This window comes from Panthera uncia, chromosome X, assembly GCF_023721935.1.
Source record: "Panthera uncia isolate 11264 chromosome X, Puncia_PCG_1.0, whole genome shotgun sequence".
NCBI classification, from domain to species: Eukaryota; Metazoa; Chordata; class Mammalia; order Carnivora; family Felidae; genus Panthera; species Panthera uncia.
The window spans coordinates 54532002-54554004 of NC_064817.1; the positions used below are offsets into that span (position 1 = coordinate 54532002).

Sequence of the window (22003 nt, forward strand, 5' to 3'; positions counted from 1 at the left end):
ATACAATAGCCAGTGCTCATAACAAGTGCACTCTTTAATCCCCATCACCTATTTAACCTGTCCCCCCACCCACTTCCCCTCTGGTAACCATCAGTTTGTTCTCAATAGTTAAGAGTCTGTTTCTTAGTTTGCATCTCTATTTACCTTTGTTCATTTGTCTTTTTCCTAAGTTCCACATATGAGCAAAATCATATGGTATTTGTCATTCTCTGACATATGTATGTATATATACATACATGCACAAACACACTCACACACACACCCCACATCTTCTTTGTCCATTCACTAGTTGATGGACACTTAGGCTGTTTCCGTAATTTGGCTATTATAGATAATCCCACTATAAACATTGGGGCACATGTATCCCTTTGAATTCATATTTTTGTATTATTTGGGTACTTAGTACAATTGCTGGATCATAGGGTAGTTCTATTTTTCACTTTTTGAGGAATCTCCATACAGTATTCTAGAGTGGCTGCACCAGTTTGCATTCCTACCAACAGTGCAAGAGGGTTCCCCTTTCTCCACATCCTTGCCAACACCTGTTGTTTCCTGTGTTGTTGATTTTAGCCATTCTGACAGGTGGGAGGTGATATCTCAATGCAGTTTTGATTTGCATTTCCCTGATGATGAGTGATACTGAATATCTTTTTATGTGTCTGTTGGCCATCTGTATGTCTTCTTTGGAAAAATGTCTGTCTCTTCATGTCTTCTGCCCAATTTTTTTGGAAAGAAAGTGCATACAAGTCGGGGAGAGGGGCAGAAGGAGAGAGAGAAAGAATCTTTTTTTCTGAAGGGGGTGGGGAGAGGGGGGAAAGAGAGAGAATCCCAAGCAGGCTCCATGCCCGGTGCAGAGCCTGACATGGGGCTCAATGAAATGACCACGAGATTATGACCTGAGCTGAAGTCAGGAGATGGATGCTTAACTGACTGAGCCGCCCAAGTGCCCCTTCTGCCCATTTTTTAATTGGATTACTTGTTTTTTGGGTTTTGAGTTTTATAAGTTCTTTATATATTTTGGATACTAACCCTTTATCAGATATGTCACTTGCAAATATCTTCCCCCATTCCATAGGTTGCCTTTTAGTTTTGTTGGTTGTTTCCTTCATTGCACAGAACCTTTTTATTTATTTATTTATTTATATTTATATATTTATTTATATATTTATTTTGTTTTATTGATTAACCTATTTATTATTTATTTATTATTATTATATTTGTTTTGTTTTATTTATTATTTTGTTTTATTTATTAAAAATTTATGTATTTATTTATTTTATTTACTACATATTCACTGAAAAATTCAAATGATACAAAAATAAAATAAAAAATAAAAGTAAATCTCCCAATCTCAATAAAGCCTATGCTAAGAGATAGCAGTATCAAATGTTGAGTTTTGTGTGTATTCTTCCAAGACTTTATACGATATATGCATTCATATGTATCTGTGTATAATAAATACATATTCTTCTGTTCATTCATGCATGAACCAAATATCATGGATGTGATAGGTATTGCATATATAAAGATAAGCAAAAGCAGACACAGTATATTTCCTCATGGGGCCTATAGTCTAGCATATATGCATACAAATATGCACAAACATATATGTTTTAAAGATAAAAACTGAATATCAGAAAAGGCCAGGAAAAGTATAACATTCCAAAGTGAAGGGCACACCCCAAGGTGCATTTCCTTTATCTATAATAACGAAAACAGAGTTTTTAGGCTGGTGTAAGGAACATATCTGGAAGACAGAAGATAAAACGCTGAAGAGTATGTAGCTCGTTAGTGAGGCAGTAGAGAAGAATCTCTGTTATGAGAAGCCCTATAGCCACCTCTATCAAATGTAGAGACTACAAGAAATCATTTATACAACAACAACCTTATGTCATAACCATTAATTTCTGCAAGACTGAATCATGGCCCTGGCCTCCTTTCCACATGAATCTTCTGCAAATACACTAGTTATAAAAACAAACAAACAAACAAACAAAAAAAGTAACTCAATTAAAGATAACTTATCACAACTCAATAGCAAAAATAACCCAATTCAAAAATGAGGTAAAGACATGAATAGATATTTCTCCAACGAAGACATACTAATGGCCAACAGGTATATGAAAAGATATTCAACATCACTAACCATCACATAAATGCAAATCAAAACCACAACGAGGGGCACCTGGCTGGCTCAGTCAGTAGAGCATGTGACTTTTGATTTCAGAGTTGTGAGTTCAAGTCCAACGTTGGGTGTAGAGATTACTTACAAATAAAATCTATAAAGAAAAACCACAATGAGACATCACTCGCCCTTTCAGAATGGCTACTATATACATGAAGACATACATATATATATAAAGATAACAAGTTTTGGTAAGGATGTGGAGAAATTGGAACTCTTATACATTGTTGGTTGGAATGCACAATGGTACAGCCACTATAGGAAACAGTAGAGAGGTTCCTCAAAAAATTAAAAATAGAGCCACTTTGTAATCCAGCAATCCTATTTCTAGTATTTATCCAAAATAACTGAAATCAGGATCTTGAAGAGATATTAGCACTGCAATGTTCACTGCAGTATTATTCACAATAGCCAAGATGTGAAAACAATGTAAATATCCATTGAAGGAAGAATGGATAAAGAAAATGTGTTATTTACATGTAACAGAATACTATTCAGCCTTAAAAAGGAAGAAAATTATTCAATATGTGACAACATGGATTAACCTTGAGGACATTACACTAAGTAAAATAAACCAGTCAGTAAAGGACAAATGCTATATGATTCCACTTATATGTGATAACTAAAAGAGTCAAATGTATAGAATCAAAGAGTGGAATGGTAGTTGCTAAGAGCTGGGGGCAAGGGAAACAAAGAAATGCTAGTCAACAGGCATAAAGTTACATTTGAACAAGATGAATACATTCTGGAGATCTTCTATACAACACAACACCTATAGTAAACACTACTATATTGTACATTCCATACTCTGTTAAGAGGATAGATGTCATGTTAAGTGTTCTTACCACAACAAAATAAAACTTTAAAAAAGATAAAAGAAATAACAGTAGAAGATATTACTTGAAAACGAGATAAGGAAAAATGGTAGGAAGAAAATTCTCACCAGAGAAATATTGTTATAAAGCAGAATAAAATAATGACCAAATATGTCAGCCTGAATTTCAAAATATTAATTAAGTAATCATGTCTATAAAATAAGAATATAAAGCAGGGATTCAAGAGCTCAGGAATGGCTTGTAGACAAAGAAAGTGAAATATGAGCCATTTCAGACATATAAAAGGAAATGAGAAGACAAAATAAAACCATCACAGAAATAACAGTAAACTATAAACAACAAAAGAGAGAAGAGATACTCTTGAATTAACAGTAAGAATATAAAAAACAAGAGAAAAACAAGCAAAGTGAAATTAAAATTGAAATTGGTTCTAAAATCTTTAGGCTTCTTCATCAATTAGTGACCTAAATAAAATCTTTAACACATGTTCATTTTCATGGACTGCTTAAACTCATCTTCTCTTGGCTTCCAGGTTGAATTTCAAGCGCCAACAAAACTTTGATGAATACTTTTTTCTTGCCTATTGAGTTTATGTTTCATTTTGTTTCTGGTTTGCATATAGCCAGTAAGCTATTCCCCCTGCCCCCAGTAGCAGCAATGAATGGGAATGTGGTCAGACCATTTGGTGACTTCTGTAAATGGATTCAATGGATTATGTCCCTGGGTAAGAAACAACAGGCAATTTAATTTGTTAGCCTTTTTTGTTGCTTTTTTTTGCCCATTTTGAGCTCAAATTATACAATTATTTCAAGTCTTCTGGAAGGGAAAACAGCACTATGGTATCTGGACTGGTGAGTTTCTGTGTTTACTGTTGACCTGTAGCTACTGAAGTTGTAGTTCTGAATCCATAAGCTCCCTATGTCTGTGCCTCTCTGTCAATAATTGAGAAAGGCCTTGACCTCACATCATGTGAGTGTGAAATGTTTTCTCATGTCTGGCTGGTCCCCACAAAATATTATAAAGTCTTGTACGTTAAAGGAGCTCTCTTCTGGCTTATAGACATGAGTAAGCACTTATATACAAATATTCTTAAAATTCCCACAAAAAGGAAATTGAACTTCTAATACTTTAAACATGCTAATCTAGAAGTATTCTTATAAAAAAATTCTGCCAACTCAGAAACATTTTAAGGTTAGGGTAAATCTTTGGCAAATGAGCTTAGTTAAATAATTTTGGTTTAAAATAAAGAGTGGTCTTTTTTGAGATTTATCTGTATAAAGTATAAAACAAGCATATATTTAATTTTACTTGGGTCTGTTTTTTCCTAATGTATACAGGTTTACTGATTAAATGTTATACAGTTCTCATATATAACATTTAAGATTATAAAAAATGTAAAGTGTATTTGACTAAAATTGAATCACTGTTGTGACAAACTTGATTTCAGCAGTAACTATATGCTGTAGTATGTTAGATTTAAGATAATTTCCAAGATATTTAGTCAACTTAAAATGTTAGACTACTATTGAGTTAATTAATAAACAATTACTGGATAAAAAGACAAATTTTAAGTAAAATCGAATACTTAAATATTAATTACAAAGCACAGATTTAAGTTTTATACTATCACTTCTTAATTTATGCAGAGTTGGTATCTCTGAGTGATGTTAATGAACGTGTTCATTTTTCCTTTAAAAAAATAAATAAAAGGGATGGGGGTGGCCACAGAAAGCTATGCTATGTGTGCTCATGAACTTTGCTATGGGTAAGAGATGGTTCTCAACTGCACCTCTCTAAATTTTCTTTTTGAAATAAAAATTATTTTGGTTAAAAGTTACAATTAAAACAAGTGGCTGACATTATATTATAAGCAATATCTAACAAATGGATATGTGTTTTTGTTTTTAAAGGAAAATGTAGTTTATTCCTAAAGCAGTACTTCTCAAACTTCTGTTCTTGGGACCCCTTTGCACTCTGGAAAAATTATAAGGAGCTTCCAAAGAGATTTTTCATATGTAGATTATATCTACCAATAACTTCCATATTAGAAATTAGAACAGAAAACTTATATATACTGATTGAACTTATCTGAGACAAAATCACTGAATGCTAATGTCAATTTTCAAAATAAAACTGTATTTCAAAAATCAATGAGGGGCGCCTGGGTGGCTCTGTCGGTTAAGCATCCAACTTCAGCTCAGGTCATGATCTCACGGTCCGAGAGTCCGAGCCCCGCGTCGGGCTCTGTGCTGACAGCTCAGAGCCTGGAGCCTGTTTCAGGTTCTGTGTCTCCCTCTCTCTCTGACCCTCCCTGGTTCATGCTCTGTCTCTCTCTCTGTCTCAAAAATAAATAAATGTTAAAAAAAAATCAATGAGAAGACTTGTAAATTTCTGAAAATCTCCTTAATCTGACTTAATAGAAATAGCTAGATTCTTATATATGCTTCTGTATTCAATCTATTACAGTATCACATATCACATAGACTCTGGGAAACTACATGTCTTAGTACTGTGAAAATAGTTTTGACCTGGCAGATCACAGAATAGATTGTCAGTTTGTTTCAGAATATAAAAGAGCATATAATGAAGGAATGATTTGGAAAGTAAATTTTATTTGCACTGGTTTAAACCTGAGTCTGAAATAAAGTTCTGTAACATATTTAAATGTAGCAAAATTATATTGATTTTGATGGGACTTCTTCCTTTAGTTCACTGATTAATGCCTTCATTTATAATAAGAAAGGTTATTCTTTATTTTCTATGTAATCTGCCTAGATAGCAGAGTCTGTGTTTTACTTGCATAATTTTCTGATCTTTATGTTGTCTTTATGCTTGATCATTTAATGGCAGGCAAAGAACAAAAGTTTCCTCATTTATCAAAGAGCTAAATTTCTTTATAATTGTGTTATCTCCTATGCTTCTTTTTAAAATGTTTTGATGTCAGGGCACCAGGGTGGCTTAGTTGGTTAAGCATCTGACTCAGGTCAAGATCTCATGGTTCGTGAGTTTGGGCCCCATGTTGGGCTCTGTGGTGACAGCTCAGAGCCTTGAGCCTGCTTCCAATTCTGTGTCTCCCTCTCTCTCTGCTCCTCCCTTACTCGCGGTCTCTCTCAAAAAACATTAAAAAAATTAAAAATAAATAAGTTAAATGTTTTGATGTCAGTTTGTTTAGATAGGTAACCACGTGTTTTGTTTCTGAGGCATCCATGATCCTATCTTAATCAAGTACCCAAATCCCCTCTAACAACTTTTGATTTGCCTTCCAAAAAGCCACTTTACCAGATATAAAAGATATAAAGGTTTCAGGATAACTTTTAAACCTAAAACTATCTTTCAGATTTCCAAAAGGAACCCTGAAAAAATGCAAAAATTCATTCTTTCTCCTCATAAAGAGAGAAATGTGAGAAGTAATTAGGTTCATTTGATGGGTTAGTATTCCTTAAGAGTTGTAAAAGTTGCAAAATCAGAAGAGATACTTAGCCTTCCTTATATTAAAGTTTTATAAGTAAAACTCTACTAACATAAAAATTTTTGGAAATTGCACACCTTCTGAGCAGTTCCTAGAGATTATTATCTTGAGTAAAACCTCAAGAGAAAACTAATCATAAGTCTTATAAGTTTTTTTTCAATGGACAGAATATCAGGATAGAGGATCAACTAGGAAATACAGGATGGGAACAACAATATAAATCAATTAGGCCTAATAGGCATATAGAAAATACTCCACCTAACAATATCACAATACATATTCTTCTCAAGTGCTCATGAAATATTCTCCAGAATAGGCCATATATCTGGCTACAAAACAAGTTTCAATAAATTTAATAAGACTAAAATCATACAAAGCATATTCTCTGATCACCATAGAATACAGAAATCTGTAACAGAGAGAAAAGTGGAAAATTCACAAATATATGGAAATTAAATAACATAATCTTAAATAATCAGCGGGTCAGAGAAAAAAATCAGAGGCACCTGGGTGGCTCAGTTGGTTAAATGTCTTGACTCTTGGTTTTGGCTCAGGTCATGATCTCAGGCTCATGAGTTCAAGCCCTGCATCAGGCTCTGCCTGCTTGGGATTGTTTCTCTCCATCTCTCTCTGCCTCTCCCCCACTTTCTCTCTCTCTCAAAACAAATAAATAAACTTAAAAAACTCTCATGATGTAGTTATGTACTGTACCCCAACAGAGAATTTTACTTTCCTTCCATTCTGATATTATTGGTTACTTTACTAAATTAACCACAGACATTAAATCTCTGTAATGTACAAACAGTTTTTGTTTTACTCTGATGTTTTCCTGAACACTCTACCATAAGTGACAGGCAAGAGTTTGTATATTTAACCAAGTACTACAGTCTCAGAGCCTCACAGGAAAGGGCTATATCAGGTACTTCAAACTGTCGACATGTCAGAATAGACTCTAGATTACAAGTTTCTGAGTTGACACTGCATAGACAACTTTGGGACCATACCAGTGCACTTAATGAGGATTTCCAGGTTTTTTTTCTAGTTTAAAAGCATACAGTTTTATGAAAGCAGACGGCTGGCCCAAGATCCAGCAGAACATCAATTACATAGGACTGAATAAATTGACGTGGGAAATCTTATTGTGGTTATGTATTTGGAATATTGTTGATGTTGTTTTAATGTTCTATTTTCTGAATATAGGAGAAAATCTTTTCTTAGTAAATTATTTGTAATTCAAAACAATTTAGTAGACACTATATCTGTAAATTAAATTAAAATACTTTAAAATAATATGGTTCTCATTCATCTCTTCCCTATCTTATCCCTCCTTCTTTTACAAAGTCTCCCTACTTTTCATGGCAGTATAGTTATCTGCATTGGTTGTATAAGAATCTGTCCTTTTTTATAAACTTCTAAATAATAGTTTGTTAGTTTATGTTTTTATATTTTTTATTATGGTTACAGAGACTTGACAGTAGATTATCATTAAGCTTGAATGCTGCAGATTTTTATACAACAGAATTGAAAAACAAATACCATATGATTTCACTCATACGTGGAACTTAAGAAACAAAAGAAACAAGAAAAGGGAAAAAAGTAAGAGATAGAGCCAGAAACAGACTCTTAATTATAGAGAACAATCTGATAGTTACGAGGGGGGACGGTGGTGGTGGGGGGATGGGTTAAATAGGTGATGGGGATTACGAAGGGCACTTGTCCTAATGAGCACAGAGTGATGTATGGGACTGTTGAATTACCATATTGTACATCTGAAACTAGTGTAGCAGTGTATGTTAATTAACTAGGATTAAAAAAATTTTAAAAATAAACATTATAAATGTACTCAAGATCTGCTATTCCATTTAATCTAACATACGACAGCATCAAAACCTAAAAATCAATTCTGTTGCCTTTTTAAAAATTTTTTATTTTACTTTAAATGCTATTTATTTATTTATTTACTTACTTACTTACTGGGAGAAAGAGGGAAGCAAGCAGGAGAGGGGCAGAGGGAGGGGGAGAGAGAATCCCAAACAGCCTCCACACTCCGCATGGAGCCTGATGTGGAGCTCAAACCCATGAACTGTGAGATCATGACTTGAGCTGAAATCAAGAGTTGGACACTCAACTGACTGAACCACCCAGGTGCCTGGAGTATGTTTAGTTCTGTAAGAAAGTACCAAACTGTCTTCCAAGTGTCTATACCATTTTCCATTCCTGCTAGCAACGAATAGGAGTTTCCTGTTGCTCCACATACCTGTCAGCATTTGGTGTTGTTAGTGTTTTAGATTTTTGTGATTCTAATAGGTATGTAGTAGTATCTCATTGTTGTTTTAATTTTCAATTCTGTAATAACATACAGATAGATAGAGATACAGATACAGATATAGAAATATATAGGTATATATATAGTCCGGCTATGTTCCTAGAAAGAAGAAATTATTTTCTCAGTGGACAGTTGACATTCTGACATACTTGTTAAATGAAAGTCATTGAAGCTATGAATTTTGCTCTGAGAACTGCTTTAGTACTTTAGATTCTGTTATAAAGTATTTTCATGATCAGTATTTTTTAAGTATTTTGTAGTTTCTGTGTTTTAAAATGTCCCAAGTGGTCAAGGGTTTTGTTTCTAGATTCCACCAATTAGTTGTTTTACTTCTATGTTTTGGAATTTATTTAGGCTTTCCTTGTGATCAATTTTGTAAATGTTCAAAGGGCACATAAAGAGAAGATTAATTTTCTATTTTCAGGCTATAGTGTATATTTCTAATAAATCTTCTATAAATGTTACTCAGGTATTCTCTACCCTTTCTTTTGGTTGTTTTAATTCTTTTAAATGCCTATCAGAGACTGAGAGAGGTGAATTAAATTTTATGTGTTTATGTTCTTCCTTATAATTCCTAGAGCTCAATACCAAAATTCATCAAAGATGTCACATATACACAAAAAGAAAATAACAGAACAATAATTTCTAAATATTAGGAAACCAAATTCATCAACATTTATAGTAACATACCATGATCAAATAGGGTTTATTCCAGAAATGCAATGATGACTTAATTTTGGAAATCTATTACTTTAATTCAATATATTAATACTTCAAAAGAGAAAAACCATATAGTTATCTCTATAGAAGCTGAAAAGGCATGTAATTCAATTCAATATTGATTTTTTAAAATTCTAAGTGAAATAGGAACAGACGGACAAAATATATAAAAGTCTGTCTAAACCTAAAAGCCACTACCATCCTTAATGAAGAAACATTAGCAAGTTACTACATAACTTTAAAAGGTTTATTACTATTTTTATTATTTCATAACAAAATGTTAATAGTATCTGATATGATTATCATTTGGAAGGCTCTGTAGCCTACATTCACTCAGAATCAGAGCTTGATTAAATTAGACACAAAATCTAGTGACCTAAGGGCAATAATGTCATATTGAACAATAATGATCCTATTTTTATACTCAATACTATACCTCCACAAAAAGCAAAGTAAAAAAATTATTAGTCCAAGCAGTGTGTCAGAGTCAAACTACATACAGACAGTAGGGAAAAATTAGTCTTCAAAGAAACACTTGACTGGTTATTAAGCACTGAAGTGGCACAGATTTCTGGTAATAAAGACTGGGTTATTTAGACTTGAAATGCCTTTCATAACTGTGTTACCAAACTCCTAGTTCCCACTGTACCTGTTTCTTTCAGAATATTCCAGATGTGTTTGCATTCATTTATCTCCTCAAGTGCACGATTCAGTAGCTGGGTCTATTTGGCAACAATGCAACAAGAAAATTAGTCTCAACCAGACAAAACTTTAAGCAAGTTAAAATAATATATCTTATTCATGAAAAACAGTTAAAATACAATGATAGAAAAGTAACAGTTGAAACTGGACATTTCATAGTTTATATAAAAATAACTCTATTTGTAGTTTTCTTAATGTCCCAGGAAATGAAGATTAAATAGAAAATCTTGAGCACTACCAATTTGTTTAATAATCTAGGAAAAAAGAGTAGCACTTCCAGAATGATAGTATGAGGAGTTCCATGGACCCTCTCCCTAGCAAAACAAACATAACTGGTGAATTATAAAACACAATTATGTAAACTCTCAGGAAACTATCCAAAAGGCAAACAGAAAACAGACAAACCTCTATTTACAGAAATCTCCTAATCTCAGTAAGAACAGTAAGCACCTGTGATAGTTGGAACCATGATTTGCTCACCAACCACCCCCAGCTCAGTATGAGTGCGACTTTAGGTGGGTATGGCCAAGAAGATGGGGGTCCCTCTACTCTCAGCTTCCAGGTTAGGGATTTCCAGAATGCATCCTGCCAGCATCTCTCCTCCTCCTCCCCCAGGTCTGTATTGCAGAAGCTCTATTATAAAAAAGCACAAATGTGGGGCGCCTGGGTGGCTCAGTCGGTTAAGCGTCCGACTTCGGCTCAGGTCACGATCTCGAGGTCCGTGAGTTGGAGCCCTGCATCGGGCTCTGGGCTGACGGCTCAGGACCTGGAGCCTGCTTCCGATTCTGTGTCTCCCTCTCTCTCTGCCCCTCCCCCATTCATGCTCTGTCTCTCTCTCTCTGTATCAAAAATAAATAAACGTTAAAAAAAATAAAAAAAATAAAAAAAAAAGCACAAATGAGAGGCCTGGAGCTCTCTTCCTCTGTTCAGGCCCAATAACTAGGCATGGAAAACTATGATTATTTGGTCTCAATTTCCCTCACTTCAGCTTGCTTATAGGACAGGATTTCCATGGAAGATGGAATCTTTGGATTTCAGCTTGCTGGAAGAAGCAAGCTCAGAATGACAGGTACTATGACTCCTGCTCAGCCCCTTACTCATACAGCTGCACTGTCACTCTGAGAGAAATGTGCCACTGTTCCCACCTCCAGCTCTAAAACAGTGGTACAAAATTTCTTCTCAGGAGGAGGAGAGGCAGGTTATTAGAAGAATGAGCTTAAGGGGAGTCTGCGTGGCTCAACCAGTTAAGTGTCCAACTCTTGATTTGGGCTCTGGTCATGATCTCATGGTCATGAGATTGAGCCCCACATCAGGTTCTATGCTGGGCGTGGAGCCTGCTTAAGATTCTCTCTCCCCCTCTGCCTCTTGCTCATCTGTGTGTGTGTGTGTGTGTGTGTGTGTGTGTGTCTCAAAGAAAAAAAGAAAAAAGAAGAGTGAGCTCTATATCTCCCCCTAAGGGGACTGACTTTAATTGGAACAGAGGTTGGGGATGTTCAAGTCTAAGACCACTACAAAAAAAAAAAACAAAAACAAAAACAAAAACCACAGAGGAGATTCTGGTATTGGGTGCTTAAAAAGAGGCTGACAGCTCAATGATATCAACATGCAAAACAGAAGATCAGCCACAGGTTTACAGAGGGAACCAGAGAAAGAGAAAGTTAAGAAGATCCCTACTACTTCAAAGGGGACTTACATTAATTGGATCAGACTCTGGAACAATTTATGCCAAAAAGCATTTTTAAACACACACAAATGCACATGTGCTCACACACACACCTACAACCTACACATAAAGCAACCACCCTAGTAATTAGTCAAGATTAACATCTGTGTGTAATACCAACAGAAGATAGTTTAGAAGTTAACAGAGAAGGGGGGCCTGGGTGGCTCAGTCGGTTAAGTGACCTCAGCTCTGGTCATGATCTTGCAGTTCGTGGGTTCGAGCCCTCTGTCAGACTCTGTGATGACAACTTGGAGCCTGAGACCTGCTTTGGATTCTGTGTCTCCCTGTCTCTTTCTCTGCCCCTCCCCTGTTCACACTCTGTCTCACTCTTTCTCTCAAAAATAAATAAACATTAAAAAAAATTTTAAAGAAAAATGCAAATCAATACTGCAATGAGATAGCACTTCATACTCACTAGCATGACCATAATCCAAAGGACAGAACAGCAAGTGGTGGCAAGGAGGTGGAGAAAGTGGAACCCTTGTCCAGTGCTGGTGGGAGTGGAAAATGGTGTAGCTGCTTTGGAAAATAGTCTAGTAGTTCCTCAAAAGATTGAGCATAAAACCTAGCAATTCCACTCCTAGGTATATACTCAAGGGAAATGAAAAGCATATCCATACAAAATTTGTACATGAATGATCATCATAGCATTATTTGGAAAATAAGCTAAAAATCGGAAAAACTCAATATCCATCAAAGGATTAGTGGATAAACAAAATGTGGTATATTCATACAATGGAATATCATTCAGCCATCAATGGGAATGGAGTACCGATCCAACTGAAACATGGAGAACCTATTAAACATTATTGAAAAATTATAAAAGGAGCCAGTCAGAAAAGACTAAGTCCTATGATGCAGTTTATATGAAATATCCAGAATTGGCAAATCTATAGAGACAGAAAATAGATTAGTGGTTGCCTAGGTTTGGTGCTTGGGATGGGGAATGACTACTAATAGGTAAGGGATTTCTTTTTAGATTGATGAAAATGTTTTAAAATTCTGTTGTGTTGACAGTTGCACAAACCTAAATATTCTAAATATCATTAAATTGTATACTTCACAGTGTAAACTGTAAGGTATGTTAATTATACCTCAATAAATCCGTTAAAAAATAATCTAGGATAGGGGTCAGGATATTTTTCCATAAAATGTCAAACAGTAAATGTTTTAGGCTTTGCCAGCCACACAAACTTTCATTGACATTTTTAAAAAATTTTCATTTACAACCTTTTACCAATGTAAAAACCATTCTTAACACTCAGGCTGTAGAAACAGAGGCCATGGGCCTGATTTGGCCAGTCAGCAGTAGTTTAACCACCCCATTCTAGGAAAGTGATATAGTGCCTTGATAAATTTAAATTGCTGTATATTTTTTTTGAAGTATAACTGACATACAATGTTTATTAGTTTCATTTGCAAGACATATTGATTTGAAAATTCTATACAGTACTCAATGCTCACCGTGATAAGTGTAGTCACCACACAACGTTATTAAAATATTATGGAATATATTCCCTATGCTGTACTTTTCATGTCCATGAATTATTTATTTTATAACTGAAAGTTTATACCTCTTAATCTACTTCATCTATTTTGCCCATCACCATAATCACTTCCCCTCTGGCAATCACCAGTTTGTTCTCTGTATTTAAGACTCTGCTTGCTTGTTTTCTTTTTTATATTTTATTATTTTTAATATACATATTTTTAATGTTTACTGTTTATTTTTGAGAGACATAGAGCATGAGCAGGGGAGGGGCAGAGAGAGAGGGAGACACAATCTGAAGAATGCTCCAGGCTCTGAGTTGTCAGCACAGAGCCTGACACAGGACTCGAACCCATGAACCATGAGATCATGACCTGAGCCAAAGTGGGATGCTTAACTGACTGAGCCACTCAGGCACCCCTAATTATTATTATTTTTTAAATATGTATTTTTTTGGGAAGAGCGCAAGCAGGGGAAGGGTACAGAGAGGGGGACAAAGGATCTGAAGTGGGCTCTGCGCTAACAGTCTGACAGCAGTGAGCCCAATGTGGGGCTCGAACTCACAAACCACAAGATCATGACCTGAACCAAAGTCAGACACTCAACTGACTGAGCCACCTAGATGCCCCATTATATTTTATTATTATTTTTAAAATGCTGAATGATTTGCTCAGTTTCTATTTTGACACCAGCTTTCCCCAACAAATTCCTGCCCTGTTTCTTTTTCCTTTTTATTTAATGTTTATTTATTTTGAGAGAAAGAGAGAGAGACAGCATGCGAGCACGAGCAGGGGAGAGGCAGAGAGAGAATCCCAAGCAGACAGTGCAGAGTCTGATGTGGGCTCAATCTCACAGACCGTGACATCACAACCTGAGCCAAAATCAAGAGACGCTTCAAGAGACACTCAACCAACTGAGCCAGCCAGGGCGCCCCTTTGTTTTCTTTTTTAGATTCCACATATTAATGAGATCATATGGTATATATTTCCTTTCTCTGTCTGACTTATTTCACTTAGCATAATATACTCTATATCCATCCATATTGTTGCAAATCATCAAATTTCATTCTTTTTTTATGGGTCAAAAAATTAAACATAGAAGGAAGAAAGGAAGATGGTAGGAGAGTAGGAGAACACGAGGCTTGTCTCTTCCCATGAACATGACTAGATAACTATCAAATCAGGGGCACCTGGGTGGCTCAGTTGGTTAAACATCTGACTCTTGATTTCGGCTCAGGTCATGATCTAATGGTTTTTGAGATCAAGCCCCATGTCAGGTGTTGCACTGACAGCACAGAGCCTGCTTGGGATTCTCACTATCCCTCTCCCTCTGCCCCTCCCCTGTTCACTCATGTGTGCATGCTCTCTCTCAGAAATAAATTAACTTAAAAAAATAACTATCAAATCATCCTAAATTCCCCAGAAACCAACCTGAAGACTGACAGAACAAACCACAAATAAAAGGACAGAAGAGACCACACTGAAAAAGGTAGGTAGTACAGAGACTTTGTTTAGGGGAGAAACAGATCATGAGTGCTGTGGAGGGGAGGGAGCTGTGGTTGCAGAGAAGAGGGAGGGAGGGAGGCAGGGGGGGCGGTGGGCACATAAGGGAATGCACAAGGAGAATGTTTCACCAAAGCCACTGGCTTGTAAAATGAGGAAAATGAGAAGGGCTGAATTTCGTGTTTTGCAACCAGTGGGCTTAAAGCATGAAGTTTGAAAGGTCAGCAGGCTTCGCTGGGATAGAAAATGGAGGGCACTGCACTGCTCCTGGAAAGAAGGCAGGCAAATAACCTGGGGTAAGACAGCATGGAAACAGCAATCTGAAGAACGCCTGGGGTACACAGGAGGAAGACTATTCCTTCAGGCCTCTCTGGGAATGAAAGAGCTAGCTGGCAGTGTTTCCCTCCCCAGCCCCTCAGCATAAACACAGAGCCACCTGAGGGATGCAGCTCAGCACGGACACTGGCTGCCAGACTTGCTTACACCAATTCCCACCCCGATGTGCGCTAGTGGGACTGCCCTTCTCAGTTAAGCTTGCCTCAGTCTCAGCACAGCAAGCCACTTCCCCAAAAGACCGGCACAAACCCCTGCCCACACATCTCCCAACCAGAGAGTTCTGTAAGGCCTCAGTTCTGGTGGAGCTGATGTCAGGCCTGGTTTCACAAAAAGACTGAAGCACACCTAGTTTAAAACTTGCCATATTCAGGCCAAGGACCAAACATTGCCCACAGAAGGCAAGGAGAACCTCTGCAAACAAGTGGCCTAAAAGAGCAGCCAAATCACAAAAGCAGATCACATGCAGCACACACTGGAGACACTCCCTGAAGTGTCATGTCTTGGGTACTACATAACCTCTTCTTCAAAAGGACATTTCAGGAGCAGAAGACATTAACTGGCTTTTCTTTTCTTAATTTTTTTATGTTTATTTTTGAGAGAGAGAGAGAGTGTGAGCAGAGGAGGGGCAGAGAGAAAGGGAGACACAGAATCTGAAGCAAGCCCCAGGCTCTGAGCTGTCAGCACAAAGCCCAACGTGGGGCCAAAACTCACGAACTGGGAGATCATGACCTGAGCCGAACTTGGACACCTAACCCACTGAGCCACCCAGGCGCCCCACATAACTGGCTTTTCTAACACACAGAAGGCAGAGACTCAGACAAAATGCAAAGATGGAGGAATTTATACCAAATGAAAGAACAAGATAAGGCCACAGGCAGAGATCTAAATGGAACAGATACAAGTAACATGCCTGACAGAGAATGTAAAGCAACAATCATAAGGTACTCACTGGGCTTGAGAAAATAATAGAAAACATCAGTGAGACCTTTACCACAGAGATAAATGAGCTGAAAAAGAGTCAGAGATGAAGAGTGTAATACACAAGATTAAAAACTTGCTTGATGCAATGAACAGTATGCTGGTTAGAAGCAGAGGAATGAATTAGTGAACTAGAAGACAAAATAATCAAAAATAATGAAGCTGCACAAGAGGAAGATGAATTAAGCAACACAAGAATAGATTTGGGGAACTCAGTGACTCCATCAAATGTAGTAACATTCATTTTATAAGAGTCCCAGAAGAAATAAGGGGGCAGAAAATTTATTTCAAGAAATAATAGCAGAAAACTTTCCTAATATGGGGAAGGAAACAGACATCCAGATCCAGGAGGCACAGAGAACTCCCATCAAAATTAGCAAATGCAGGCCAACAGCACATACTATAATTAAGCTGGAAAAATACAGTGATAAAGAAAAAAATCTTAAAAGCAGCAAGGCAAAAAAGTCCTTAACTTACAAGGGAAAACCCATAAGCCTAGGTGGAGAATTCTCAACAGAAACTTGGCAAGCCAGAACAGAGTGGTATAACATATTCAAAGTGCTGAATGGGAAAACTCTGCAGCCAATAATACTCTATCCAGCAAGGCTATCATTCAGAATAGAAGGAGAGATAATGGGTTTCCCAGACAAAAACTAAAGGAGTTCATGACCATTAAACCAGCCCTGGAAGAAATATTATAAGGGACTCTTTTTTTAAAAATTTTTTTTAGTGTTTATTTTTGAAAGAGAGAGGCAGAAAGAGAGGGAGACACAGAATCTGAAGCAGGCTCCAGGCTCTGAGCTGTCAGCAGAGAGCCCGACGCAGGGCTCAAACCCACAGACTATGGGATCATGACCTGGGCCAAAGTTGGATGCTTTACTGACTGAGCCACCCAGGCACCCCTATAAGGGACTCTTTTGAGTACAAAGGAGAGACTAAAAGTGACAAAGACATAAAAAGGATCAGAGACAATCTCCAGGAACAATGACAAAAGTAGTAATAAAATGGCATTAAATACATATATATTAAGAATTACTCTGAATGTAAATGGACTAAACGATCCAATCAAAAGACACAGGGTGTCAGAATGGATAATAAAAACAAGACCTATTTATACGCTGTCTATAAGAGACTCATTTAAAAATTTTTTTAAATGTTTATTTATTTTTGATAGAGAGACAGAGTGACAGCAGGGGTGGGGGGGTGCAGAGATGGAGGAGACACAGAATCTAAAGCAGGATCCAGGGTCTGAGCTGTCAGCACAGAGCCCGATGCGGGACTCAAACCCACAAACCATGAGATCATGACCTGAGCCAAAATCAGATGCTTAACCGACTGAGCCACCCAGGTGCCCCAAGAGACTAATTTTTAGACCTAAAGACACCTACAGATTGAAAGTGAGGAGGTGGAGAAACTTTATCACACAAATGGATGTCAAAAGAAGGCCAGAGTACCAATATTTATATCAGACAAATTGGAATTTTTTTGTTCTTGTACTGTTTTTATCCTGCTTTGGTATCAGGGTAATGTTGGCCTCACAGAATGATTTTGAATGTGTTCCCTCTATTCCATTATTTGTAAGATTTTGATAGATTGTCATCAATTATGTTTTTTAAAGTTTGGTAGAATTCACCAATGATACCATGTAGTCTTGGGCTATTCTGTGCTAGGAAATTTTTTATTCCTAATTCAACTTTCATTCTTGTTAATGGTCTAAGATTTCTTATTTCTTGGATTCAAGATTCATGATTCAATCTTGGTAACTTGTGCATTTTTAGGAATTATCTGTTTTTATTTTTCTAAGTTATCTTATTTGTTAGTATATAATTGTTTATCCTAATCTATTATCACAATAATAATAATAATCTGATTAACTCTTGTATTATTTTCTCTTCCATTTCTCATTTTGGTTTTTGAGTCTTCTCTCTTTTTTTCTTAGTTAATGTAGTTAAAGCATAGCCAATTTTATTTTTTTGGAAAAACTGGTAATTACTTTCAATGTTATGTTGCTGTTTATTCTGGTCTCTATTTTATTTATTTATTTTTATTTCCTTCCTCTACTAAATTTCAGCTAAGTTTCTTCTTTTTCTAGTTCTTTGTGGTGTATTATTTATTTAAACTTTTTTTAGAGAACTTTTTAAAAAAATGTTCACTTATTTTTGAGAGAGAGAGAAAGAGATAGAGTGCGAGCAGGGGAGGGGCAGAGAGAAAAGGAGACACAGAATCCGAAGCAGGCTACAAGCTCCAAACTGTCAGCACAGAGCCCGATGCCGGCTCAAACTCACAAACTGTAAGATCATGACCTAAGCCAAAGTTGGACACGTAACCGACTGAGCCACCCAGGCATCCCTTTAGAGAACTTTTTTTAAAGTTTATTTTTGAGAGTGAGGGGCAGAGAGAGAGAGAGAAAGAGACAGAGTATCCAAAGCAGGCTCTGTGCTGACTGCAGAGAGCCCAAGGTGGGGGGTTGAACCCATGAACAGTGAGATCATGACCTGAGCTTAAGTTGGATGCTTAATCTGACTGAGCCACCCAGATGCCCCTGAATTTGTTTCTTAACACAAGCATTTATAGCATAAATATCTCTCTAAAACCTGTTTTTGCTGCATCTCAAGGTTTTGGAATATTCTATTTTCTTTTTTATTTGTTTGTTTGGAGACATATTTTGATTTGCAGTTTGATTTTTGATTTGGTCCACTGCTTGTGCAGTAGTGTGTTATTTAATGTTTACATATTAAATATTTAATACCTACATTGAAGAAATGAGAAAAAAAGAAATATCACAACACACAAGACCTGTGGTACAAAATACCATATAGTCTACTATATGTGTAAATTGAACCCTAGGAGGAGAAAAGAGATTAATGGGACAGAAGAAATGTTTGAAAAGATAGTAGTCAAGAAGTTTTTCAAATTTAATGAAACACATCAAACCATAATTGCAAAAAGCTCAAAGAATGGCAAGGATTTAAAAAGAAATTTTTTAAAAACCTAGATATGCTATATTCAAACTGCTAAAAAGCAAAGATGAAAAGAAATTCCTGTAGGCAATCAATGGGAAAAATAAGATATCTATATACCAAATAAAGATGAGACTAACAGACTCCTCAGCAATTGTGCAAGCCCAACAGCGGAGTGATATCTCTAAAGTGCTAAAGTTAAAAAGAACTGATGAAAAAGGAAAAAAGAAAAAAAAACCTTAACGTTCTAAAGTCTATGCACAGCAAAACAATGTTTGAAAAATAAAGGAAGAGGCAGAACGGAGTCTCCAGAGCCAAGCGCAGACGAGAGGCCCACGGAAGAGGGTAGGAAGGGCGGCGAGGCAGTGCGCGCTCCACGGACTGGCGGGAGGGAGCCGGGGCGGAGGGGCGGCTCGCCGGCCAAGCAGAGCCCCCGAGTCTGGCTGGCAAAAGCGGAGGGGCCGGACAGACTGTGTTCCGACAGCAAGCGCGACTTAGCGTCTGGGAGGTCATAAGTTAACAGCTCTGCTCAGAAAGCGGGAAGGCTGGAGGACAAAGGGAGGGAGAGCTGCTGAGCCCCCGGACAGCAGAGCTCAGCTTGGCGGGGAACAAAGGCGCTCGCCAGCGCCATCTCCCCCGCCCATCCCCCAGCCAAAATCCCAAAGAGAACCAGTTCCTGCCAGGGAACTTGCTCGCTCCGCGCAAACACCCAACTCTGTGCTTCTGCGGAGCCAAACCTCCGGCAGCGGATCTGACTCCCTCCCGCTGCCACAGGGCCCCTCCTGAAGTGGATCACCTAAGGAGAAGCGAGCTAAGCCTGCCCCTCCTGCCCCCGTGCACCTTGCCTACCCACCCCAGCTAATACGCCAGATCCCCAGCACCACAAGCCTGGCAGTGTGCAAGTAGCCCGGACGGGCCACGCCACCCCACAGGGAATCTCGCCCCTAGGAGAGGGGAAGAGAAGGCACACACCAGTCTGTGACCCCAGCGGTGGGCTGGGGGCAGACATCAGGTCGAACTGCGGCCCGGCCCAGCAACTCCAGTTATACACCACAGCACAGGGGAAGTGCCCTGCAGGTCCTCACCACTCCAGGGACTATCCAAAATGACCAAACGGAAGAATTCCCCTCAGAAGAATCTCCAGGAAATAACAACAGCTAATGAACTGATCAAAAAGGATTTAAATAATATAACTGAAAAATAAAGGAAGAATGCTTTTTCAGAAAAACATTAAAGAAATTCAATAGATTTACGCTACAAAAAAAATTGTTCATAAAGTTCTTGAGGTAGAAGGAATAGGGTATCAGACAGTAATTTGGATCTCCACAAAGAAATTAAGATTTGAAGAAGTACTTAAAATGTACATAAATATAAAGAACATTTTACTTCTATTTCATAGCTCTTAAAAATTTATGGCCCAATAAAAAATAAGAACAATATACTGAAGGTTTATAACATATGTAAAGTAAAATGTGTAACAACAATAGTACAAAAGATGGAAGGGAAAATTGAAAGCATGTTAGTGTAATATTCTTAGATGACATACATTAATTATAATGTGCTTTAATATGTTTTCAATTCTTGGTTGAGCTTAAGGTAAGTACAGATTTCATTTTCACCTGAAATAAATAAGCCTATTCACACATGTAAGGAGTTAAAAAAATTAAATATAGAAATACCATATGATCTAGTAATTCTGGATCACCAAAGAAAACAAAAACACTAATTTAAAAAGATGTATGTATCCTTGTTTATTGCAGCATTATTTTATAATAGCCAAGTTATAGAAGAACCCAAGTATTCATTCATAGGTGAATGAATAAGATGCAATCTCTCTCTCTCTCTCTCTCTCTCTCACACACACACACACACACACACACACACACAGATATATTACACCTGCTGTATTTTTTAAAGCATCTTTTACTTCCCCCTAACTCATACTCAGGGGAGTACAGACAATGTTGATAACATTACATATTCCATCTATATTCCTTCATCATCTATTTATTTGGAAAACTCTAATTCATGAGTATTTAGAGAACAAGGAGTAGATAAATATAATAGAATTCCACAAGTCTTTACTGAGAGACAGCACCAAGGTCTAATTCATAGGGATCAGACTTAGATGGTGATAGGAAGAAGTGCATCTTCAATGATCTATTCTTTCAAAAGCAAAGAAGATTATAGAAGGGTTACTAGGTTAGAGTTTTTAGGGAACATTAATGTATGCAAGAGAAAGAATACAGAAAAAAAGAACAGTTGTTGGAAAAAGACAAAACAAAGGAATGAATTTAAGAGTGTGAAATTTCCCTCACATCAATTTGATCTCTATTCACTGAGATACAAAATTTAACAAAGTCAGGACTATCAACTTAAGGAAAAACTTTTAAAAGGTTAAAAGCACTATGCAAAAACAAGATGTTATTACTATTTTTAAGTAAAGCAAAAGACCCTATCGAGAATAAAATCACATTTACTCATACTTGTTAAGAAGCAAAATGGTTGGTTTGATTTTGCTCTGGGGCACAAAGATTCTTTTCTCATCTTTTACAATGGAAAGATTTCTAAAAAGAGGCCCCTTTACTCCTCAAGGATAAGGATTTTGTCCTCTTTATCTCCAGTACCTAGCAGAGTACTTGGTAGTCAAATGGTCTTCTTTTCTTTCTTTTTTTTCTGTCGTTGTTTTTTAGAGAGAGAGGGAGAATGAGCACGAATAGGGGAAGGGGCGGCGGGGGGGGGGGGGGGGGGGGGGGGGGGGGGGGGGGGGGGGGGGG

General features: G+C 37.2%; 1 protein-coding gene across 1 annotated transcript in view; it reads right to left on the bottom strand.

Moving 5' to 3' along the window:
• The window catches only part of TEX11 (testis expressed 11), a 247613-nt gene that overhangs the window by 40080 nt on the left and 185530 nt on the right, over positions 1 to 22003 (bottom strand). Inside the window, exon 25 of the mRNA XM_049643926.1 lies at positions 10186 to 10258. Coding sequence (XP_049499883.1) covers positions 10186 to 10258 — 73 coding nt within the window. The remainder of the gene's footprint in view (positions 1 to 10185; positions 10259 to 22003) is intronic.